The sequence below is a fragment of the Calonectris borealis genome, chromosome 3 (genome assembly GCF_964195595.1).
Source record: "Calonectris borealis chromosome 3, bCalBor7.hap1.2, whole genome shotgun sequence".
NCBI classification, from domain to species: domain Eukaryota; kingdom Metazoa; phylum Chordata; class Aves; order Procellariiformes; family Procellariidae; genus Calonectris; species Calonectris borealis.
The window spans coordinates 61795502-61821959 of NC_134314.1; the positions used below are offsets into that span (position 1 = coordinate 61795502).

Sequence of the window (26458 nt, forward strand, 5' to 3'; positions counted from 1 at the left end):
ATCAGTTACATTAATGAGTTACTCATTAACTTTTATTGAATTGATGTTTCTTGCTTTAATGGTAATTTTTTTTGGCACTAACTGAGAAAGAGTCATTTATGTAAGGGTTAATAACTGGCGGGATGAGGCTGCTATTTTTGGGTAAAGAAGAATGCCCATTTTGTGACATTTTCGTCTTCGCTTAAACACCATATCAGAATGGTATTTCTTTTTTTATTTCCTCAGATGATCATTAGGTTGAGAACTAAAAATTAATGGGTTACCATAGTGATTTTTGCTTCATTTCCCTGACACAGGAGCCTCTGATGTTTACATCTAATTTCTACCTTTTTTATTGCAATCTTTCTTCTGCTAGACTACAATTTGTGTCACAGCTTCTTTACCTTGATGACGAGGTGAATGTAAGGCTCTGGACGTTAACTTTCAATGTCATAATTTTTTTCTTCTGTGAGATGTATGAAGATTTCTTTTAGTGAATGCTTATTTGAACTGAAATGTATAGTATTTATATTTTTATATATGGGAATCTTCCCTCTTGCTTGCAGTTGTTTCAAAGCTGGACCCTCTGAAGACTTCAGTTGCACCAGTTGATCACTATAACATGTTAGGAAAATGTATATCTTTTCATAGAAAATGACACATTTTACCTGACCTGTAGTTTGATAAGAAATAAGATAGGAGGTTACACTTAGAAAAAGCATTCTTCAAACATACATAGATTTAGAGTATTTTATATAGGCTAGGAGAAAATATTTAGGTCAAAAATAATTGTTTTGTTGTTTCTTTAATATAAAGTAATTCTCTGTGCAGGCAGAGATTGAAAGTCAAATCCAGTGAAGACAGTGGGAGAAAGGCTTAATTAATATGATAGGAAAGCACTTGCTTTTACTAAGAAATCAAGAAGAAAAAAACCTTGTATTCTGGGAAACACTGAGTTTCTCTACAATGAGGCTTTCTGAAAGTATAAAAACCAAGAGGAAGGGTGTGAATTTAATTCCCACTTTATTAAATCTTAACTGGAATAGCCAATTGACTCCCTAATCCACACTAGTATCATCACATAGAGGAGTTCTGACAGAAAGTTGTTTTTCAAAAATAATAATCATTATTGTTGTGCGGGAGATATGTAAACTTACAAAGAGAAGAAATCCCTCCCTCTTTGAGGGTAGAACCTGTCTTCAGAAGATGCTGCCTCAAAGGATATTTCTGCAGTTGAGTAGAGTTTAGGTTACACAGAAATTACAAATTACATTATTTGTCAGCTTGGTAGGCAGATTTAATATGAAAAGGAGGGATTAAGAGAACAGAAGCTGAAGTGGCTGTAGATGACAAATACTTTTCCTTCAAAAGTGTTTGTGTGTGTACATCCTTCTCTCTAAACTGGAGAGATACGGATTTGATGGGTGGACTGTCCGGTGGGTGAGGAATTGGTTAGATGGTCACATCCAGAGGGTAGTGGTCAACGGCTCAATGTCCAGATGGAAATTGATGACAAGTGGTGTCCCACAGGGATCCATATTGGGACCAGTACTGTTTAATATCTTCATCAGTGACATAGACAGTGGGATCGAGTGCACGCTCAGCAAGTGTGCAGATGACACCAAGCTGAGTGGTGCGGTCAACACGCCTGAAGGACGGGATGCCATCCAGAGGGACCTGGACAAGCTTGAGAAGTGGGCCCATGTGAACCTCATGAGGTTCAACAAGGCCAAGTGCAAGGTCCTGCACCTGGGTCGGGGCAACCCCCAGTATCAATACAGGCTGGGGGATGAAGGACTTGAGAGCAGCCCTGCCGAGAAGGAGTTGTGGGTACTGGTGGACGAAAAGCTGGACACGAGCCAACAATGTGCGCTCGCAGCCGAGAAGGCCAACCGTATCCTGGGCTACATCAAAAGAAGTGTGGCCAGCAGGTGGAGAGAGGTGATTCTGTCCCTCTGCTCTGCTCTGGTGAGACCCCACCTGGAGTACTGCCTGCAGCTCTGGAGCCCTCAGCACAGGAAAGACATGGACCTGTTGGAGCAGGTCCAGAGCAGGGCCATGAAAATGCTCAGGGGGATGGAACGCCTCTCCTATGAGGAAGGGCTGAGAGAGTTGGAGTTATTCAGCCTGGAGAAGAGAAGGCTTTGGGGAGGCCTTATTGCGGCCTTTCAGTACTTAAAGGGGGCTTATAAGAAAGATGGGGACAAACTTTTTAGCAGGCCCTGTTGCAAGGGGAATGGTTTTATACTAAAAGAGGGCAGATTTAGACTAGCCATAAGGAAGAAATGTTCTACGATGAGGGTGGTGAAACACTGGCACAGGTTGCCCAGAGAGGTGGTAGATGCCCCTGGAAACATTCAAGGTCAGGTTGGACGGGGCTCTGAGTAACCTGATCTAGTTGAAGATGTCCCTGCCCACGGCAGAGGGATTGGACTAGATGACCTTTAAAGTCTCTTCAAATCCAAACTATTCTATGATTCTATGATTCTAAGTGCATGGGTGTAGCCAACAGAAAAATCTCTTCGCAGGACACAGAGATAACACTGATCTCTTTTTCAATCCCAGTTGCCCTTTGCCAGAATTATCAGATGCAAGGTGTTCTCCTGAAGTTCTTGCTCAGGGTAGTATTGCTGTCTAGTTTCTACTTCCTTGTTACGTAGTCTGCACTTGCTCTTAACCTTGTTGTAGAGACTAGATGAACAGGACAACAATGTTGAAACCCTTCCTAGATGTTTTTGACAGAGATAGGTTAGAGATCTGTCTTATACTGTCTGGCTCTTTCTTCAGGAACACATTCAGCTTACCTTTTTGTAGTCAAGGAGGAAGGGAGTTGAAAATATTAACAATGTCAGTACTAACGGAGACTTCGGGAGTGGGAGGGCAGTGGGGAAGATGAGTTAAACATTCCTTTATCCCAATCCTTAATGAAAGCTTTTACATTTATGATTTTTTTTCTATCTATCTCATACATCCCCAACAGCAAACACACTTGTGCAATTGTGAGCTTTTTCGCTTTCCATCACATTGTTACTTGTTTTGTATTTCATATTTCATGGAAGAATGAAGCTGAGATGTTGATTAGCTGTATCAGGATGCTGTGAAGATCACTCCCCGCTAATTGCTGCAATACTAACTTGGTATCATGAGAAGAAATCCATAAACGGATCTCTGCCATATTTGTAATCATCCCAACGAGGCAATGGAGAGGTGAAATATCAAGATTCAGTAAATATTTCCTTGTACTGAATAAGAGAAACAATCTCTGATCCTCCTGTGTGAGATACTTTTCATACATTATTTTCAGTTGCTGAGAATGATCCGTCTTGACATTTGAAGATCGAAAAATTGAAAAGTATTAGCCCTATATTTGAAGAAAAGTAATCCGATTCTAGAAATGAGAATGCCACCTAATTGCAGTATGCCAAGTGTATCAAATTTCCAGAATGGTTGTCCAGATGCTTCAGATCTAACACAGCCCTGGGTGTTGCTTGTTTCTTTTCAGCAAGTGGCATTTGTGAAGCAATTGATGTGACTATCAGATAGTTGATATAACTGTATTGGTATTGACTATCAGACTATTATTAAGACGGTAATATAGTTGCACATCTGCTACTTATACATTTTTGAGTAGCATAGCCCAAACGCACCTTTTAAATGACTAATCAGTGTTAAAGCACTGGGTCATTTACTTCAACAATGTCAACCGACTTTCAGCATTACATTTACTATGTAGACTTAACAAAATTTAAAAAAAAAAGTTATACCCACAGAGCAATATGCAGTATTTTTGTAATATTGTTTTTTAATAAGTAAACAGTACATGAAAATGGATTTAAAAATAACTTAGATATTAGAGCTGTATTTTATATCCAACACTTTTTCAGCTCATGGGATTTCCTCATCCTGATGTGTTTTGCACTTTTCATACTGTCGATGAATCCATATTCCAAATACTTTTCCATCCTTACCTCAGACCCCTCTGGAGTTCTTGCATTCCTAACATCCTTTGGCAATTAGTTCCATATATCTGGTACCTATTGTACAAAGAATCACCTCCTTTTGTTTCATTTTACTTGGCTACCACTGGTTTCATTTGATGAACCGCAATTCTTGTACTGGATGATTTGGTAAGCAGTCAATCTGTAACCACTTTCTTCATGTCATTTATCATTTTATGGATTTTTGTCATATTTTTACTTAAGTCATTTATTTTCCAGGCTGTTTCCCCTATTTCCCCTATTCTTTTGGTTTTTTAATACAGAAGATACTCATTCATTTCGTCATCTTCTTGACCTTCTCTGAACTTTTTCTAGTATGCATATGCTCATTTTAAGATGAGGTGACAGTGGTATTCAAAGTGTGGGTGAACCATGGATTTATAGTGGTCTAATTATGTTTTCTACTTGTGATTTCCTAAAAGCTTGCTTCCAACTTGCTATTTTGGATTGCTGCTGAGCATTGTTGCTCATTAAAGTCTAATGTTTATGCTGGGAAAAAATAATAAGGGTATCACTTAAAAATATGAATAGCTTACCCCTAAATTCTGTACCACTTCTGCCTTACTGGCTTCCTTTCCCACTTCAGATGTTAAAATTCCCACTTGGATTCCTTTCTTTTGCTGATCTTTTAATCCTTTTTCACCTCTTTATGATGTCTACCTACCAGGTCACATGTATTTCCTCTCTAATTTTTTTGTTTACAATAATTTTTGCTTCAAATTTACCTTTTCACCTTATATAATTCTGAGAAGTTCACTTTTCTCACCTTTCCCACAGTTCTTGAAGGACTAAGATGCCAAAGCAGTGAATGAAGTGCAGATATTTGAATAGATAGACAGATATGAGTCTTTTGTGCTGGCTAAACCATTTGAATGGACCGTGTCATACCTCATGTCTGTATAAATATCATTAGTGTGATTCTACTGACAGAGTGATGCTAGGTATTAAATCGAACTTCTGTACATCTTCTGTATTTCTTCTGAAAGCATGTGGTGCTCATGTAGTATTTGTGCAGGCCTTTTACGAGAGTTTGTTAAGACTTCCGCAGCATGAAATCTTAACCTTGTTCTGTCTAAGAATTCAGCCCAGAGAAAGGTCATATATTTACAGTAGGAGGGCTGGTACTAACAGGTCATCTCAGCAAATTCCCTAAGGGGGAATTTCAAGACATTGATTCCTGAGCAAGAGAGAATACTAGGCAGTAGATGCAATTGGTGCGGCCTCACCTTGAATACCATGTGCGGTTCTGGGCCCCACAATTTAAGAAGGATGTGAAGGTCCTGGAATGAATGCGTCCAGAGAAGGGCAACAAAGCTGGTGAAAGGGCTGGAAGGCATGTCCTCTGAGGAGCGTCTAAGGACTTGGGGCTGGTCTAGTTTGGAGAGGAGGAGGCTGAGGGGCAACCTCATTGCTCTCTGCAGCTTCCTGAGGAGGGGAAGTGGAGAGGGAGGTGCTGGTCTCTTCTCCCTGGGATCCAGTGACAGGACACGTGGGAATGGTTCAAAACTGTGCCAGGGGAGGTTCAGATTGGACATTAGGAAGCATTTCTTTACTGAGAGGGTGGTCGAACGCTGGAACAGGCTTCCTAGAGAGGTGGTCGATGCCCCAAGCCTGTCAGTGTTTAAGAGGCGTTTGGACAGTGCCCTTAATAACAGGCTTTAACTTTTGGTCAGCCCTGAGTTGGTCACACAGTTGGATTAGATGATTGTTGTAGGTCCCTTCCAACTGAAATAGTCTATTCTAGTCTATTGTAGTCTAATTCATAGACTACAACAGCTTCCTCATTTCTTTTTTTTTTTTAAAACCATATCTAGTGTTAAAGGAAAAGTACTTGTCAATATTTTCAGAAAGATATTAACACTAATACACCATGCTTATGAAGGATTTCTGGGATGACTAACTGTTGATCAGTAATCTGCGTAGTAATTATTTCCGTGTTCACAAAGGTAGAGATTAGGGACCGGAAGACTTTGGCAAGAGCTTCTGTGTGAACAACAGAGCCTAAGGTTCTCTGAGTCCCAATGCTAGCCTTTAACAAGAAAATTCTTCCTGCCTACTGTATGGCCATAGCCAGCACTAAGGCTGAAGCAGAGGACTGACAGGGAGGAGAGTTATTGTGGGAATTAAGTAACCTGTCTCCTTCCTTTTCCACAAATGAGTTTTCCTGTCACTGTTATTATAGTGGTGAGAATGATACTGCAATGAAGGTGATGCTTCAGTGCTGCGCCTTCGAATGCTTAACCTCTTACTCCTCCTGTGATGGTAGCAATGTAAGTGTGACGTCAAAAAAATGAAATACTGTTTCTGTGGTCATAAAGGCTAGTCTGTATGAGCACATTTATTAGTCTTTATTTTCTTCAGTCCAGTAGAAGTTCAAAGTGTGTACTAAACATGTAAAGAAGAAAAATAAACAGAAACAAGTTCCTCGATAGTAATGTTTTGTTATTTTGCTCACTGGCCATAATACTTGAATGCTAGTACTCTGCCCCCTTTTAAACATGTCTCTGTGCTGCATGTCTCAGCTCACTTTGAACCTCCCCCACCTCCCAGTAATTTGCTGTTTGCTGGGCTAGCCTCAGACCAATGATGCCAGGAACATTGAGCTCTGCTACTTCCCAATGTTTTCTTGCTAGTTTTCTCCTCTTCATACCATCGTGCTTGTCCTGTTCACTGTAGTCTCATTGGTTCACAGAGAAGGAAGGGAAGAAAAAGAGACTTACAAATGGACTCTTAAGTCCATTCTCCCCACAGCCAGACTTAATCCTTTTTCACTAGGAGTCTGAGACTGTCAATGCTAAGAGGACAGAGGGTCAGAATTTTTGGAAGTACTGAAAATTGAAATGTATTCAGTTGCAGACTGAAAATTTTGTGATGACTTTTTTCCTAATAATAAATGATACAGATGCTACGGTGTTTCTAAAAAAAATTGCATAAGAGTTTGTGGATTGCAGTATTGATACTGTCTTTATAATTCCTATTTTTAGATTGATCCTCTCAGCTTCTAACATGCATTCAGCATCGTCTTTATTGTGAAATCATTTTCTAGAGTCTGAATTGTCAGTTCCCCTTGAGTAAGTGTGATAGGTTTCTTTTCAATAGCATAAGATGTAGAAAAGGCATCTGTACAGTAAAAAGTAATGCCAGTAATATCTCTTTCCATGCCCTCAGCTGCAATCACCCTAGGCATTTCTCATGAGTATGCTAAATTTCCATATATTTGATGTGCATCTCTGCACATTTCCTTAGAGTATTTGTGGTTATGGCATATGTTGTCTTGTACCAGTATTTTGTTGATATATTGTCATTGCAAAAAATGGATGGTACAAAAAAACAGGTAACAATCTATTCTTAAGGGATGAAACTATTCAGAAATTTAAACTGGTTCTACTTGCAACATCACAATTTAGACAAAGACATTAGACAAAGACTAATGAATGCAGTCTGAGTCAGAAATTCCAAAATAGGGTTCTGTGAACAACTTTTTTCAGCTTGACGGCTGAACAGGGAGAACAATAATTTTAAATTATTCAGATTTTTTTTCAAAACAGTGAAAGGGAAATTTTTATTTTGATCGATATGAGTTGTTTGATGTGATGCAAAATGAAAACATTTTATGCGGTCATTTTAATTTTTTTTTTAAAAATGCAAAGACATTGAAAACAAATTTCACAAAACTGTGAATGGAGGACATGTGACAGTCTTTTGCCTGGAAAGCACAAGAGAGCTTCAGCTGGTAGAGATCTTATCAGATGCAGTCCTTGCATCCAAGAACATGTCCTGCTTCCTGGGATACTCAAAGCATACTTTGAGTCAGGCTATCTAGTCAGGTGGCATAGCTTCATTTTGTAAAGAATAATGAATCAGGTTTTCTCTGGACTGAAATCCAAGTGTCCCATCAGCTTAGGATCATTCTCATCTTCTTGCTTTTCTGTCTTACATGCACAGTTAGTATTTTGTAGTGACTAGTAATGGGGACAGCCAACAGGATCCTTAGATAAATGGTAGCTATTATTAAAGATCTTTCTGCTGAAGTCAGTAACCTTTGGATCAGGTCTTTTGTGAAGACTGCTTATCTCATTTAATTCAGGGTTCCACCACTTCAGTGGTTAAACAGTCAGTGCTTAACATTCTGGATTACATCATACTTTGTTCTCTCTATTGGTCTTGGTTTATATTTTGTTTGCTTCCCCTCCCACCCCCATCTTCTGGCTACAGCAGCTTCAGGAAGTTTTATGGTCAAGCCATGGTTTTGGATATCATCTTTTTGTATATGATTGGTCTCAGCGAAATGACTGTGATAATTTCTACTTGTGAGTCTCCTTTTTTGAGTGTTTTGAAAGCATAACTTAGCCTAAAAAGTTGTGTCTACCAAGAAGGGATATAATATCAATTTTCTTCAAGAGTTTTGGCTCATAAGCTTTCAGCTGGTCCAAAATTTCCAGTTAGAACAACCATGAAAGAAACAGTTTACAAAAAGAAATAAAACAGATTTGAGGTTTGGACAAAGATCCAGATCTAGTTCACTTCGTTGCTCTTTGGTTTTTGTCTTTTTTTTATTTGACTTAGTAACACTAAACTTGAGTAGCTAATCTGAGGGAAAAAAAAAGACATTTTACAAATAACTGCCAAATAAATGGATAAATTTTACATATTCCATGTACACATTGCTATATTGCCTCACTAATATAAAATTATTAACATTTCCTGATTTCCTAATAGACATTCATAGATATGTAAAAGGAAAAAACAAAGTAAGCATTTAGCATACATGCTCAATATCGTAGGAGAATTTTGAAAACATCTAGAATTTAAGACAACTCTAAATGATTTTACTATGCATGATGAGAATAGTCTTCGCAATAATTTATTCAAATCTTGTATAACTAATCTTGCAAGTCAGTAATTTTATAATTGCATTATAGCAACATTCACTGTTAATTTTTGCCTGAGAAAAGAAAAGGAAAACTTACATTAATATTTTAAAGTTGATACTTCATACTGCACTTGAGTTTCTGGTATTTAATAATACAGAAAAAAAGAGTGGATATAAAATGTATAATGTACTTCTAAGTTAGGCCCCAAAGAGGATACAACTGTGGAAAACGACATATAAGTAGTATAGCAGTCTCCCATTATTATAAAAACAAAAGGAAGGATATTTACTGGTACATCTGTGTGGACCAAGTTGGAATGAAAGTTTCTTTTGTGTAGTTAGTCAGACAGTCCACTTTTCTATCTTGGCATGTCTTCTGCCCCTGAGCAGAAACTCATGTTGTAATTTCTACCATTTCTGGAAAAAAAGAAAAGCTGATGAATCATACGAATCATGAGACTTAAAAAGTAATAAAGTTGCAATAGACAAAGTACATACTATACAGAGTGGTCTTTCAATTTGAAGAGGCAAATTGACGAGCATCCATCATTTATTGATCGCAATGCTTACTGAAAATAGATGAGTGTTGCATGTCTTTATGTAGATCCATGGTAGTTTTTCCAAATCATAAAAGGAAGACCCATGCCTGTAAATGTAGTTTATAACTCAACATACTCTTTTAGAGTTGCAGGGGGAAGTGGTACACCTAAGTCTTGGTATTTACTTGTAATGACCCAAACCTTTCTTCTTGGGTCTGGTAGCTGATTTTTGGGCAGTAGTAGATTTCATTCCAGCCGCGAAACCAGAACACTGGGTACTTGGTAACTTGGTGAGTTTTTTTCTCTTCTGCTTGATCAGGGGAACTGAAGATCCCCAGCGGGTGGTTGTTTTGGGGATGGGGCAACTGATACTTGAAGACCTTACCCACACAACTGAAATACTTAATAGAAAATTTTGCTTAAATGAAATACTACTTGTAAGCACTTTCCACTAAGAGGTAAAACCACAAACATTTATTTACTTTGGCTGTCTGTTGCGTTTTGTGTAGGGTTATTGTTCTGAGACGAGAAAATTATAACACAACTTTCTAAGGGGGTTTTTTTGTCTTTTTTTTTTTTTTGAGTAGTTGTTAACAGTCATGGATAATTACTGGGAGAAAGAATAGCTTAATTCTTGTTTTTAATTAGTCTGGTGGCCAAAGTCATAGAAGGGCTTACAGACTTGGTAAGGATGATGAGCAGCTGAGAGACGCAGAGATGAGAAAGGAAAAAATAGTAAAGGTTATAAGTTAATTAAGGGGTTGGGAGAAATCTAGTGAGTGCCTAGTTCAAGATGAATCATTCTTTAATGTTTAGATAATAAAACTCTGTATTGTCAAAAAATGAATAATTTTTTTAAAGATAGAATTTGTTAAAATCCAGGTGGGCTACATGGAGGAGTAATTTTGATCAATAAAATCTCACTGAAGCAGGGACATACGAATAGGTCAGCCTGAGGCCAAATGTAGGTATGCTTTCATGTCAGTGCAAAGGAATTTTATGTAAAAGAAAATCAAAACCAAACAGCATAGTTTACCTGGAGCTTTCAGTTTAAATGTTAAGTGTCACAGAAAATCAATAGAAGAAAAGTTAGTCAATGAGACACTGTAATACCAATGGACAAATTCTTTGATTGAGGTCTAGACTTTAGAATACATGCATGAAGAAAGCATAGAGCCAAGTTGGGTAAGTAGACAAATTGTATCAGCAAACAATGCTGTGTCTGAGAAAATTGATATTTCATGCCTAAGTAAGAGTAGAAAAAGTTAGGACTGCAGTACTACTTAATCAAGGTGGTGAAACTAACCAAGGAGGCTGTGAAGGCAAAAATGAAGGCAAAAATAAACACCATAGTGAAAAACTGAACTACGCTTAGCTTCCCATAGGCTGGCTGACTGTCATAATGGAGTAGAGGCTGATTTTTGAGTGCCCTTAAATGTTCTTCCAAGAAGCAGTCTAATTGGAGAACTTAGAATAAGGGAAGCAACTCAAAATGTTGTGAGAAAAGTGCAAGACAGGCTAGTTCAAAATACTGTTATTTAAAAACTGTTCTGTAAAGTGGCAATAATATTCTCACTATTTGATGTGCTTCTAAGAAAATTTGGAAAGACAGTCAAAAAGCTAAAGTGATGTCTAAAGGTGGAAATATATTTTTATATGTTTTCTTCTTAAATATGTAGGAGCTTATGCATGCTTCTTAGAAAAAAGAATAAATCTTAGAGTATCCAAAAAGGTAGCAGGATAAAATACCAGAGTATATAATAGGCATTAGAAACCAAAAGACATCATATAAAACCATCTTGTCCCAGCAAGGAAAGTAGGAGTTTTGCAAATTAACATAAAATCACAGTAAGGCAAAAGAAAGAGCAAGAACCAAAATACTGCCCTTCCATACCAAGAAAATGACTGTGCTGAAGGCCTAAAAAACAATATCAGAAGCTTTTTCAAGCACATCAGAATAATAAAGCTGATAGGCAATTGAGATATAATAGGAGTGCCAGGCACAGTAAGTCCACAGCAGGTGAATTCTGTGGCTTGAGGGACATAAAGAAGTAGCCACAGTAGAGCTTTTCTTTGTTTTAGAAGAAGTTGGAGGAACTTCTGAAGGAAGAACAGTTTTAAAAGAACAGTTTAAAAGCCCTGGCAAGCTTGCTCCCCAGCTTTTATTGCTGAGCACGATGTCATATGTTATGGAATATCCATTTGGTCAGTTGGGGTCAGATGTCCCAGCTGTGTCCCCTCCTAACCCCTTGTGCACCTCCAGCCTACTCACTGAAGAAGAAGCAGAAAAGGCCTTGATGCTATGAAAGCACTGCTCAGCAATAGCTGGAACATCCCTGTATTATCAACACTGTTTTCATCACAGATCCAAAACATAGCCCCATACAAGATACCATGAAGAAAATTAACTCTATCCCAGCCAAAACCAGTACACTAGTTTACTATACGTGTCATATTATTTTGTATCATATATCATAAATGAAATCTGAAAAACCCAGTTGAGAGTTTGACAAAACCCTGCCAAGTTTAGTTTTTGTAGCCAAAGTAAGCACTACTATTTTTGTAACTTTGCAACAATTAATGATAGGAGCAAAGAACAAAGAATTGTTTTCATGCACGTAATTCTTTAATCTCCTGTGTTTTACGGAAGATTTATGATACCATTCCTGGCCTGGGTGGTTCATTCTGTGCTACTTAGAAATTGATTTTTTTTCCTGACTTTTCTTATATTAGCCCCTGTAAAATATCTCCAAGTCTGAAAAGATCAGGTTCAGAGTGGGTGAGGGATCAAAGTTTCTTGTATTCTGCAGCTGAGTTTCCTATTTATTCTTTCTTTTTAAACCATTATAAATGGTTTTAAAGGCACTGAATGCTTACCATTCAAAGGGATCCCATCTGGTTTTCAAAAGCGTTAATCAGTGCATGTTCCAAATGATATGACACAGGTTTTGCTAGAACTTAGACTCCAACACTGTACAGTAATTGTAATGGGCTTTTCCACTTATGGGTCTGCAATGCAAAAAAACTCAAAAAGTTTTGTGAAATTTCCCCAGTTCAAAACTCTTCAGAGTTGTAGTTCAAAACAAGAATGCTGCAGTAATGTAAAGTATATTACTGCAGTTTATTTAATGATAACATTCAGGAGCAGATGTACTTGTTTACTGTTTGAACAGCTTAAATCCTCGCATTCTCCCTCTTTTACATCAGCAGTTGTGTTTGGCAGCCCTTTGCAACTGCTTACAGCTGGACAAGTTCCTGTGGATTTTCTTTCTACTGGTCACCATTCTGTTCTGGCAATAATTTGTAATTCCACAGTGCACTCCACAGCACATCTCATTCAGGAAAAAATCTAGTGGAAAGTGCTATGAGTTTTTAGGACAATCATATAACGAATAAGGGAAATCATAATATCTTGGTAGGAAAGGGTGCTGGGGTTTTTTTTAATATTGTTTGGTTTGGCATAGTTAGAAGCTCTTTAGTTAAATCTGGGGATCAGAATGCTTTTTATTATAATCTGCAAGAAAACATAACTTTACTGTTTTAGTCATTCATTTGGAATTATGTGTCCCATTCATGACCATTGTCCAAAAAGAAGCGTACTGCTTTCAAAAGTAGTAATGAAAAAATATCCTCTTAAGATAATATGCCATCTCATTTCAGTGCTTTTTTAAAAAATAGCATAATTTAGATTTTTATGTTGTGCTTTTTAAGTATTTGTGAAGAACGTGTTTGACAGACCACTATATTTCATACTTTAAGCAGATAGGAGGTAGTGTTTAACTCAGTAATGCCAGCGTGTTTCACTTCTGCTTGACCAGAACCAAGACTAACATAATTTTCAGAATTGCTTTGCACCTAGAGTTGCCATTGGCATCAGCCATTGAGTTCATGTGGCTTCTTTTCTTACTCTAATCTGCTTGCTTAAGGGCCACTAGGTTAGGCAGCAGCTGTATGACACTGACAAAATGTAAACCAGAATGACGGCGGTCGTACATGTTTTCAGACATCAGAGGTAAACCACTGTTGTGTATGGTGAAATTTAGAACAGCTATCATTTGATGATTTAAAATCATAAGTCACCTGTGGTATTATGTGTTAGAACCTATAGCACATCATTGCCAATCTACCTGCTTGTAGATAACTCTTAAAAATACTGGTTCAGTGTGTGTCATCTTTGAGAATGTTCCTGTAAGAGCCAAGCCTTTAACTTTTTCTCCAGCTGTCTAGTTAGTTATTACTAAGCACAAAATACCTTTTTACTGTGTTAAGAGATGGAGTCTCACTTGCAAGTACACTTTGAAGAACCAGTAGAACACAAACAATCATTGTTGTGTTAAAGTACAGTATTCCAGGCCTCGCGTCTCGTCTGAATCCCTTATGGACTCTGGTATGCATAACTGTTGCTAAAACTACAGCATGGTCTAGTGTTCCCACTTAGTTAAGACAGTAACAAAAAGAAAATAAAAATTTGAAATGACAAATATACTTTCAAGGTAATCAAATTCCTTATTATTCTGTGATTTATTAATAACTGTTGCTCTGACAATGAGCAGTCTGTTTAAAAGTATGCAAGGTGATGTCGTTGACAAATTGTTTCTTGTCCAAAAATGACAAGCATGAGAATTACAGCAAGACAAAAAGCAGTGGCTAGAATAAGCAATTTAAGTTTCAAGTGAAATTGGAAAGAGGAAAATCACAAAAGCAAGTTAATCAGAACTGAAGAGATGAAGCCTTATTTAGCTTAAGCTGTAGGGTATAGTTGTCAATGACACAATAGTATTTGCTAAACAGTTCGGTAAGCTGACATTTGCCTGTATTCTTAGGGGGAATGAGTTAGTTAAGATAGAGTTTGACATGCATAGCCCTTGACATTTTAATGCAAGTTTAAGCACTGCATTTCAAGCAGCTCTTGTACTCATTAGCAAGGCACAGAAGGGAGTTGTGCTTTCACTTATTAAACCATTAATTTATTAAGATAGTGAGATATTTATTAGAAATACAGCAAACCTTGCAAAATACATGATTTCTCATATACAATTATCATAAATATGTATTTATGATGAAAAATTGGATACTGAGTTCTGGCATATGCTTCCATCTACTATTCTAGTTTTGAAACCAACACTAACAATAGATTAGGGCTTGCACTAAGAAAACTCACAGAACTTTTGTCTTTAGGGATTAAATATAAGATGCCAAGAGATTAATTAATCAACAGTAATTTTACATCTACTGCAAATGAGCTATTTGCAACAGATGATTAGAGCTGGTATTGGATAGGAGAATTATGAGAGCTACTAAATCACCGGTGGAAAAATTGATGTTCAGTGTTGTCCATCTTCATATTGATGTTCTTGCATAACTTGAGAATGTAAATCATGGAGTACCTTTCTCATTAAATTATTTTAAGACTGACATATCTGCCTTCTCCACTGCTGATTATCAAGTAGCAAGTCTTTTTGTGCAGGACAGAAGCTTTTCTCTCCTTTATGCTGCTGTCTGAGATGAAATTTTAGTGAGAAATTGACCTTTCTTGACAATATTTTAGGTTCAGACCACTGACTTACACAGAGCAGCAGGGCTGAAGCCCACTGTGTTGATATGGTTTCCAAAATAAACTACTGAGTACTTGAACAAAGTGAGTTCTTTACCACTACTAGCCAAAAATTATTGTAGAGTGATGTTCCTACTCCATCCGTGTGACAAATTACGCTAAGTAACCTTCACTTTTTATGAAAGAATTAAGTCTTCCAGTTTATCTAACATTTAGTATATAGATATGTATCAGTGAAAAGCACACTGGTTAGCAATGCTAACCTTTCTTGAAAGGAAAGTGAACATAAAAACTCCATGCCACATAGCCAAACAGCTGGGTTTTTTTTATATCCTACAAACAGCTTGAGACTGACTGCACTCAGATTGCTTGGCAAAGTAACTACTTCAAATACCAAAGCTCTAAGTAGAAAAAAAAATACACCACTTGGATTCATACATGGATATTTTAAATTTGAGTGAGAACATTGTGCATACTTAAAATTCTTAAAAACTTTGTTGAAGTGTGTTAATTTTAAGTAATTAGCAGTCGATAATATACTTTCATGCAAAGCAGCAGCATTTTTACTGTTGCATTAAGTAAAACAACAGAGGCAGCTAACATTCTGCATGTTTGCACATGAGCTCACACAGAAACATGCACAGAAGGAGGGGCAGAAAGAGTGGTTTTGTGCTCAACAATGGTGGTGAGGCACAGTCTGGGCACAGCCCCCAGCACTGACTGGAGCAACTACCCCAGTACAGCAGAGCCCTCAACTCGGGCTGAGTTCCAGAGGGAGGATGCAGCTTTTCGCCTCTGATGCTGCAAGAACTGTCTGGGACCTTGCTGAGGTTGAGGTGGAAAGAGATAGCATCCTTGCCTGCAGAATGTTTGCTGTGGTTGGGGATTTGTGTCACCAAGTAAAGAACTGCAGGAGGATGTCAGCAGACTGCACAACATCAGAGGTGACAGGAAAGAGATTAACTGACTTTTCTCTGGGACTCTGCAGCCTGAAGCCACAACTGTACCAAAACAGAGGCAGGCAGAGTCTGTGCCTGTTGGTTCAGAAATGGAGGCTCCCGTGATGGTGAAGACTGCAAACTGGTGACTTCCGACACCAGGAGGAAGGCTCCTTCTCTGCCTGCAGATGGGCAGCTACACGATAGTTCAGTGCTTGGTAGCAGATAATGGGCTGGGAGCTCTGTTCAATGAGACACGTGAGGCAGCTGTGCCTAAATCACCCAGGAGCATCAGGAGGAAACAGCAAGTCACAGCAGTGGTGTACACAGAGTCAAACATAAGCCAGCAATATGTCCTTGCAGCAAAGAAAGCCAACAGTATCCTGGGCTTCATTAGTTAGAGTGTCACCAGCAGGTTGAGGGAGGTGATCCTTCCCCGTCTGCTCAGCAGTGATGAGAGCACACCTGGAGAGCTGTGTCCAGTTCTGGGCTCCTCAGTATAAGAGAGACATGGACATGTTGGAGCAAGTCCAAGAAATGGCTTGGGAAGATGATGAAGGACTTAGAGCGTCTATCCTATAAGTAGAGGCTGAGAGGGCTGGGATTGCTTAGCCTTGAGAAGAGAAGTCTCACGGAGATTTTATTGAAGTGTACAAATATGTGGTAGGGTGCAGGGTGATACTTTTCTCTGTTCTGAAGACCCATTACGGGCACAATCTAAATAAGTCCATGTTCATCAGTATATGAGACTTGTCTAATGCCGAAAATGGCAGAAAGTTTCTTAGGCTACCTCTGTCACTTCTCAGTGGCAGAACCCCAGTGAAATGTGTTGTGAGATTCTGGTCATATGGCTGGATGGTCTGATGGTCATTTGGCTGGAGCACATTGCAAGTCCTCTCAGGTGTCTTTGTTACAGAAGCTAGAATTGGATACATCTGAGTATTGCCGCAGTATTTGCAAAAGTATCCATACCCAGCAGCTGAGCAAGGTTACTTACTCTGCTAATTAATACCTACCCTTAAAGGGTGTTGGAAAGAGGTGACACAAAAGGCATGTCAGAAGCAAGAAGTTGTTTAGGAATGACTGAGTGGCTTGTGGAAAAGAGGCACTATGGATTTAAGAATTACATAAAATAAAGTAAGAAAGTCAGCAGAAATAAATTGGTGTATAAGATCTCTATGAAATAAAATTCATCACCTAAATTGGGACAGCATAGGTTTAATGTTATATCAGCAACTGCCCAGACAGAGTGTGGAAGTGAGTGGGTCTTGCCAAAGGAAGGCTAAGAATATAATATCAGCCTTCTGTAACCCTTTAGCAGACTGTGTAGGTGTCAGAATAGAATGTAGTGCAAAAGAGTGCAAAACACCTGAATGTTCTTGGTGCAGCTAGTAAACGAACCCACAATTTAGTCTAAAACAGTGCACAGATCCTGGTCAGGCGTATTAACTGTTGAACAATTGTTATGTAAAAATAACTAGAAAATACTGAAAATGCAACATCCCAGGGGAATAAAATCTACCAAAGTACAATTTAAAAATAGAAAAAATGGTCAAACAGCTACACACATGCATGCTACATTTAAGAATGGTTCCAAAAATCCTACAACATGTTTAAACCATAAACTAAGGAAAGACAATAGATACTGAAAGTAAATTATCATCATTTATAAATGGAAGTCATGTCTTTTCCTCCAAATGAGGAAAAGATGTAGGAAAATAAGCTCCAGCAAATGAAATGTTAAATCGCAATAAAGATGTGAAAAAGATTCTGAGTGACTGAGTATGAAGTTGAAATAAACCTTTTTTCAAACACATTAGATTCAAGAAGTCTGCCAGTGAATTGGTGGGCTGAGGGATGATCAAAGAGCATTCAAGAAAGATAAGGTCATTGTTGAAAAACTAAATTAATGATTTGAGTCAGTTTTTGCTATAGAGGCTGTCAGGAGGATTTCTGCACTGGGAACATTATTTACAGGAGATGAGTTGGCAAGCAGTCACAAACTAGGTTGTTAACTGAAGAGGCACAGAAATAATTGATAAATTGGGTAGTGAAAAGGAACTCAAGGCTAAAATAGGTGAATTACAACAGTTATTATTTAACCCCTCACTTACAAATATTCTCAGTAACTGGGGAGCGTAGGGTGTCAAATGAAACACCAGTTTTTTAGAAACATTCCTTAGGAATCCAAGGAAACTACAGATCTGGAAGCCTGATACCTGTGCCAAGCTAATTAGTAGTAAATAAATGTAATGAAGAATAGAGCTGGTAGAAAGATATATTTCTTTGTTCCAATTTAAGAACTAGGAATTATTAAGTGAATTTAGTAGGAGGCAGGTTTAAAACAAGCAAAAGAAGGATCTTTTTCCCTATGACATGTAAATGAGATGAGAAAATCCTTATTATGTGATGGATGTAGATTTTAAAAGGTGATTTAAGGTGAGACTGAGTAAATTCATGGAAATCCTTTAAGGCTTACCAAATGTATAGAAACTACCTATAGCTCAGGAAATCCCTGAGGAAGTATTATGTATGCTTGCCTTCTTCTTACTGTTAGCATGCTGTTTTGGCTACTGTATGAGGCAGGCTACCCCACTAGATAGGTCTTTTGGTTCTGACATGGTCCATACATTCTAATGTACCGAGATGTCCTTTGAATATCTTTAGTAGCGTCTATGTTGCTCAACATACTTATGGGCAATCTGTAAAATTAGAAAACTGTAATAGCAGCATTTGTTGGTAATGCAAAATTTAAGATAATTTGTTCTATTAGCAGCTTATGATACTAAATGAAAAATACTATATGAAAATTAGTGTTGCTAAAAGCAAAGTAATATATGTCAGAAAAAAAAGAATTATGCATGAATGCGGATGGACTAGTGTTGGACTAAATTCTCTTCAGAGTAGAGAACTTGTAGCATTCTCAACAGTTCTCTGAAAAAAAGTTGATTTAACATCATACTGAAGTTCAAAAATGAAAAGATGTTGACTACTCACAATTTCCTCAAATGAAAAACTAGAACATTGTCACTGAAATGATTCATGATCTGAGTTCCAGGTTTAAAAGGAAAAAAAAAAACACCAAACCCTGCAGAAACAGGTATTTTTGTTGTTTTTTTAAAAGAAACAAATTTCCTCCCACTGGGACAAGTGTCTGTAGTGATGAAAAACATAATGGTGGAAAAAGGGAGTAGACTAATAATAGAGAAAAGGGCAGTTGGTAGACATTAAACAGTATGACTCAGATTCACTCTGTAGCTCAGGAAGCATTTAGACTGTTCAGTCAGAGGAAGTGACAATATTGTATCACTCTCTAAATGCCCTGTTTCTTATACTGCTTCTTAATCATTTCCTAGTGGCCTCTGTTGGAGACAGGACATTGAATTAGGTAGATCTTTTGTGTTACAAAATGGCTTTTCTGTTTTTCCATTTAACTAGGGTATGCATTTTTTCAATAACTGTTAGAAGTTTTGGTTCCAAACCAAATACAGAAGATAGATAGATAACTCGGTAACTAAACTAACTTGAATATATACTGCTGGGTCCAATACTGTTTAACATCTTCAGTCATGGTTTGGATGATGGGGCAGAGTGTACCCTCAGCAAGTTTGCTGATGGCACGAAACAGGGAGGAGTAGCTGATAACGTCAGAGGGTCGTGCTGCCATCTAGAGGGATCTCTACAGACTGGAGAAATGGGCTGACAGGAACCTCATGAAGTTCAACAAGAAGTGCAAAGTCCCACACCTGGAGAGGAACAAGCCCAGGCATCAGCATACGCTGGGGGCCACCCAGCTGGAAAACAGCTTGGCAGAAAAGGATTCAGGAGTCCTGGTGGACATCAAGTTGAACATGAGCCAGCAATGTGCCCTGTGGCAAAGGTTAAAGGTACCCTAGGCAGCATTAGACAAAGTATTGCCAGCAGGTCAAAGGAGATGATGTTTCCCCTCTATTCAGCACTGGTGAGGCCATACCCATGCTGGGTCCAATTCTGGGCTTGTCAGTATAAGAGAGACATGGACATACTGGAGAGAGTCCAGTGGATGGCCACAAAGATAATGAAAGGACTGGAGCATCTCTTCTGTGAGGAAAAGCTGAGAGAGCTGGGACCGGTCAGCCTAGAGAAGAGAAGGCTCAGGGAGGATCTCATCAATGTGTATAAATACCTGAAGGGAGGGTGCAAAGAAGATGGAGCCAGGCTCTTTTCAGGGTGCCCAGTGACAGGACGGGACGCAATGGCCACAAACTGAAACACAGGAGGTTCCGTCTAAACATCAGGAAACACTTTTTCACTGTGAGGGTGACCGAGCGCTGGCACAGGTTGCCCAGGAAGGTTGTGGAGTCTCCATCCTTGGAGATATTCAGAAGCTGTCTGGACCTGTTCCTGGGAACTGGCTCTAGGTGGCCCTGCTTGAGAAGGTGGATTGAATCAGATGACCTCTGGAGGTCCCTTCCAACCTCAAGCCTTCTGTGATATAGTCTTTTTGAACATACAGTTGCTAATGCAGCTACTGGAAAAGGTCATCATACCCTTTTACTTGAAGAGTTCTGAGTATTGAACTGGTTGACAAATCAGATACCGTTCAAAATGATTTAACGAAATGAGAATTTGGCCTTAATTGTGGTAACATTTAGATGTTTTGTAAGGGAATGCTCATTTTCCCCAAAGATCCCATTTGCTGGAATATAATACTGGAAAAATTCCTTGTTAAGGAAAGATGTTCGAGGGTTGAAATCTACATAGCTTTCATTTAGAATCCAAAATGGTGATTACCTCAATCTTGGAATTGGTAAATAAAAGTTGTCCATAAAACCTGAGGAAAAGTTGGGATTGTTTCCTCATGGGGACTTGGATTATCCAAATTGTAGCAGCCTAGTGGGTGGATTAAAGTATTAATATTTTCTTGGTAGACTCAGCTTTGGATCTTAGCTCTGCTGCAGAACTCCAGTGTTGCTCATACTGCAGTACGCGTACAGCTAGCGCAGGATATCAGTGCCTTAGTTGCCTGTGTGAAAATGGGGCTAGTCTTTGCAGGACCCAGAGCTATATATGAAGTACTATGATGATCTTGGATGACATAATGGTAGATGGATATTGAGGACTGTGTTCACTAGAACAGTTTTCAGATCTCATTCAAAAATATTTGGAGGGTAGGGGCCATGTTCGTGTCTTGACTGAAAATGTGCTATCATGCAAACAGTGTCTTACAAATAGGTGCAAGATTGTGGAGGGAGATGAGAAGAGAAAGTGTGCTCTGCAAAAACACAGTGATGTCTCATTGTGAGAGTCACACTGAAAATATTGTAAGTCTGATTTCTATTTAAATGTCTTTAAAAGAAGTTATTTAAAATTCTGACTGTTTATTCCTGATTAATGACAGATGTTCCCAAAGTACTCTTAGTTTCTTCCTTATTCTCATTTCAAGGAGTAGGAACAACTTAGTTGGACACTCTTCAAGTTGATTCTAAATGTTTCTAGGGAGAAATTAATGATTTCATCACAGATGTTGAGAGGAGGAGAAATAATTTAGAGTAATTAATTTTGCCTGTGTAAAGTTTTCCCTTCAGATTCATTTTGATAAAACTACCCAGTTTTAATTTCCTAATCTCAGTGTCATTTTGGTGTACATGTTTGAACAGGTGCCACATTTCACGCAGGACATAGCTGTGTTTCAGTAATTATAAGAAATTATTTGTTGTTTTAAAATGAAATTGTGAAACATTTAAACACAAGCACGAAAGACAATATAAATGGAAGTCATCATCTCTACTAGTTTAGCCTTGCCAAATAGATGTGCTGCTGGCAGATACATCCATGAAACCTTTTAAAAAGGGGGTCTATTCTGAAAAGGATACCTCTTGTTTTATTTTGTTAATTTACATGTTAATTCTGTAAAACTATCACTCCAAGGTAGTGGTTTTTTTCCCCCATGTGTCTTAAGACTAAATTTGTTCTTTTTTAAAAAATATAAATCAAAAGATATGACTGCTATTTGTCAGCTGTGTCATTTGGTGTCAAGCTGTGTCCGTGATTCATACTCTGAACTCTCTGTGGGCACTTGCTTATTCTGATACATGGGCTTTTACTTGCATCTTTCACCCCTGAAAGCTTAATTTTTTGTCTTTTTGGTGAGATACTCAGACTGCCATGCTGCTTATAGCCATGGTGCTGTTGCTGTTTCAGGGTGAGCTAGGGGATGTTTTCAGCACTACTTTAGATATATTTCTTCTTTATCGCTGGAATATCAAAGTTCAGTCTTTAGTATTCCACTGCTTTAAACCATAACCCATCTATGTTTGATGCCTGTAAGAAAGAAATCTCTTGGATCCTGTTTAAAGGAAGGGGATGACGGTGTGAAAAAACACTCAAAGGAAATGTATTTCCTTGCCCACAGGTAAATATTATGCAAAGAAGTCTTTAGGCCTGTGTTCTTACTAAAATCTTGCTTCTTTTGGAAAGATCTATCCATTTCCACTGGACCTATTGCCACCATCTCCAGACTTCTTTTGAAGTTTACTCTCCACACATATTCTCCTCTCTCTCTTTTCACCAGGGACTTGAGCAGTTTGCTCTCTCTGGTCATGTGTTTTTGTCCTGCTTGTAGCCAAACGTTTCTCATTCAGGAGCTCCTCCTTGCTTTCTCTGGGGTTTTTATTATAATATTTTGTTTGTAGCCTGTCTTTTTCATAGCATTTTATTCTGTTCATTTCCAGCCAACTGTCTCCTTTAATTTAATTATTTGTACTCGGAGCAAAATCGAGTCAGAGCTTGAACTGAGAGTGTTATGATCTCAGGAGGAGGTAGCAATATCACCTATTCCTGGAGATAACATGGCTGAAGCCTAGAGGTGCTCATTCATACTTAGGCAAGATATGACTGACAGTTGCTCCTGGCAGAGTGGCTCCCAGTGATTTTGTGTACCTGTGGATACAATGGAGAAGGATGCTGGACGTGATGAGGTTTAGGGTTTCCCTGTTGGTAGTGAAAATAAGTAAGTTAATAGTATCACACGGCCAGTGCAAGACAGCAGTTGTTCAATAAGCCGCCCATCCAGTGCCTGCGAAAACTCCAGGAAAGGAAGAGCTACTGCTTTGCTGGGAGCAGTAGATTTGCTGTCTCTTTCCTCGGTGCGAGGCAGCCACTGCTGAGTGAGTGCCAGCTGGCATTCTGAGTGCAGCTGTTTGCCTAAAACAGTGGTAATATGATCAAGTTCAGTGATAGAAAATGGCTGTGTGGCCTGACCTCTCACTCAGAGCACTGAAGTAAGGTGCACAACATGTTCACTGCAAAGAATAAAAAATTCTCTTATTCGTTCTAATGTTCCACACATTTGGCTCAGCATCTGAACGTTCTTTCAGTGTACCAGCCCGTAATAAAAATGCCCCAATTAAAATTTAACACTTCAGAATACAGGAAAATTAATGGTTTCTTTCCTCCCTCCCCCTAGGTGCTCATTAACAATATTTTGCTATACCTGACATTCTTCTTCTTGTAGGCCTTTTCCAAGAACAATTCTGTAGCAGCCCATCTGTTTTATTTTGTTGATTCACAGCTAATATATGCCATGATCAGCTAAAAAGACAGGAGGGGAAGAAGATTGCTTATTTTTGTTGCATTGCCCTTACTGCTGCAATTGGGGTCAGAAAGTCTTTATGAAAGAGCCACAGAGCACTCTTATCTAGAAGATTTTTAGAGTTTAGGACAGGGCAGGCAGAGAAAGGGGGGCAATCTTTACAGAAACCACCGTGTAAGCAAAGACTGGTACCATTTTTGGAAAAACAAATGTTGAACAGAGTTCTCAGAGTGATAAAGACTTTCCTTAGGGACCCGGTAAAAACAGTTGCAACCCAGGAAATTTCTTCAACTTGCTGAGAACAAGATTCAAAGGAAATGATGTATTGTGTAAAGAGACAGTGGGAAGAGGGAGATGCTTATGAATGCTTATTTTGTCTCATTAGCTGTTTTAGTTTTCAGTATTTACAAGTTACCTTATCCTGGCTATAGAAAAAAACTACTTCAGCAGCCTTTTGATGATGACCGCTCTAAGAGGTACAAACTGATTCCTGTTGAATTCTGAGTCCCATTCCAAGTATCCATTCCTTTAACTCAAAAATTTTGAGCCCTTTGGTTGTTCGATAACTTGAAAATACCTATTTCAGACCAGAGGAGGAGAAATGAGTTGCCTGCGGCATGGACATTTTTGTAGGACCTTGGTACGTGTATGCAGTTTAGGTTACAGTCTTTGTGTGGCTGATGACTTTCCTTTGCTCAGAATGTTTTTACTGTAAAACCTCTCCACACCTGAGGTCTGTGAGTACGTGGAATATTTTTGTGGGGAAATCTGCTTTCTAAGGAAAGGAGGTATTTTACCTTTACAAAGGCATTCACACAGTGCCTTAAATGATATTTGTTGGCATAATCATGGCAGCATTGCTGTCATCTAATTCCTTACTGCTTTAATAATTCTGTCTTCAGATTCACACTTCTCTCATTAATGGACGGCCTAGTGCTGATGATCCTTCACGCATATTACTAGAATTCACCTCTGCTCGCTTTATTCGCCTGAGATTTCAGAGGATACGGACACTAAATGCTGATTTAATGATGTTCGCACACAAAGATCCAAATGAAATTGATCCCATTGTTACCAGGAGGGTAAGTTCTGGCAAGACAGTAGAAATGCTTGTGTAGAAGCTCTCTTACACTTGTAAATGCCATACCTGCCTTTGTTTGCTACAGGAAATTTTGGGAGATGATGAGTACCTGTTGTTATCTGTCAAAATACTAGTGTTAGAGGATTCCCTCTTAACAGCATTTTGTTATCTTCTCTATAGCAGAAGTAACAATTTTGTCTTTTCTGCTTAATAGTGTTATTAACATACATAACATGCTCATTAACATAAGCACACAGCTCCTTTTGCTGTAAACATTCGGATGCAGGTAATTGGCAAGTGGTTGCGGTTAGATAATGTCCTCTTGCCTCTGCTGCTGCTCAATCATTTGCTACCTTTAACATTCCTTGAACACTTACTTTGAGTAGAATTTCTACTAGTGGTACTATAACTAGTAGTAGTGCCTGAATGCAACACTTCTAGCATTATGATATGATTGTGGCTAACACTAAAAATTTTACATTGTGCTTTAGCTTAAAAGAAGGGATGCAGCACTCAAACTCACACCATGCCCCTGTCTTCACCACTGTTCCTTGTGTGTGCACACCCCAATCTCTTCTTTCCGCAGTCTGTACTTTCTTCCTATGCCATATCTCCCTGTTTTCCCACTGGTCAAATGTTGTGTGTTAATCTATTTTTCCTCTGAATTTTCTACTAAGCATTCTTAAAAGCTGTTTCGGGGGATATATGCCTTTCCACATTTTTTCTTCCTGCTCACTTCCTCTTTCTGTTGTTCATCTTACTTTTCATCTTTTTTTTTTTTTTTTTTTTTTTTGGGTACCACTATAGTAAGTCCTGTTATGAAGGGGGAGTATGGTTATTCTTGGCTTTAATTAATACCATTTACCAATGGTGGATAACTGCAGAGAAAATTTGCTTCTGTTCCACATTTCTGGTTTCCATTTTTTCCTCCAAATATGTAAAGTGCTGGCTATTTCTGAAAGGTTGGAATGTGCCATTCTGTTTTGTATTGCAAACCCAGAAACCCTCCAGTTGAGTGCAATGATTACAGCCTCACTAATCCTGGAAACTGGGTGCAGATTTAATAATCTGATTCTAAGTGATCAGAAACACAAAACTGAATCTAGATAAGAAGCCAATTCACACTTTAAAAATCACGGTATACTCATGAAAACCTAGTGCAGGACAATCCACAAATTTCTCAAACCAACAAAGAACAATAACTTCTGTATGGAATCTCTCCATGAGGCTGTCCTCAAAGGAACAAGGAGCAACTGGAACTTGCCATCCTTGTCTGGCTTTCCCTATAGAAGACATTAGACAAGCCACTGTTCCACAAAACAGGAAACAAAGGGTAGCCATAAATGATACATTTTGTGTGTGGTAGAAGGTTAACTGTGAACTATATGCATTCCCATTTTGTTTGATATATTTATAATGATCTGAAAAAGAGGTTGAACACAGAAACAGCAAAATTTGGAAATAGCATATGTTTGTTTTGATTAGCCAATTGTTAGGATGTTACAGGACCCTCACCAAAACAGATGAAAATGGACAAGATGGCATGCAAGATTCACTTTTCACAGATGTCATAACACATGAGTATAAATATCTTTCCACCCTTCTTTCTGGTTAGGGCTATTAATCCCCACCAAAGAAAAAATAGAAATCGTCAAATGGCAGAGCAACAGGTCAAAAGTTATTTAAATTTCAGTAATGAGAACTATTCTGTAGTCATTCAGAAGACCAATAGTGTAAAACAGTTCTTTCCACAGTCCAGTGAATGCCCGAGTAAGACCCAACTAAGGTGAACAAAGGTGTTTCTTTCTTAGTTTTAGTCCTAGCCTCTCTTCTCCCCATCATCATGGCTTTTTCTTTTTGTGTTTTCTGAAGGGAATACATTCTATAGCATTTGACTTTTCATTATCCAGTGTGCATATAGTC

General features: G+C 38.4%; 1 protein-coding gene across 1 annotated transcript in view; it reads left to right on the plus strand.

Moving 5' to 3' along the window:
• The window catches only part of LAMA2 (laminin subunit alpha 2), a 397684-nt gene that overhangs the window by 131648 nt on the left and 239578 nt on the right, over nucleotides 1–26458 (plus strand). Inside the window, exon 5 of the mRNA XM_075144626.1 lies at nucleotides 24357–24536. Coding sequence (XP_075000727.1) covers nucleotides 24357–24536 — 180 coding nt within the window. The remainder of the gene's footprint in view (nucleotides 1–24356; nucleotides 24537–26458) is intronic.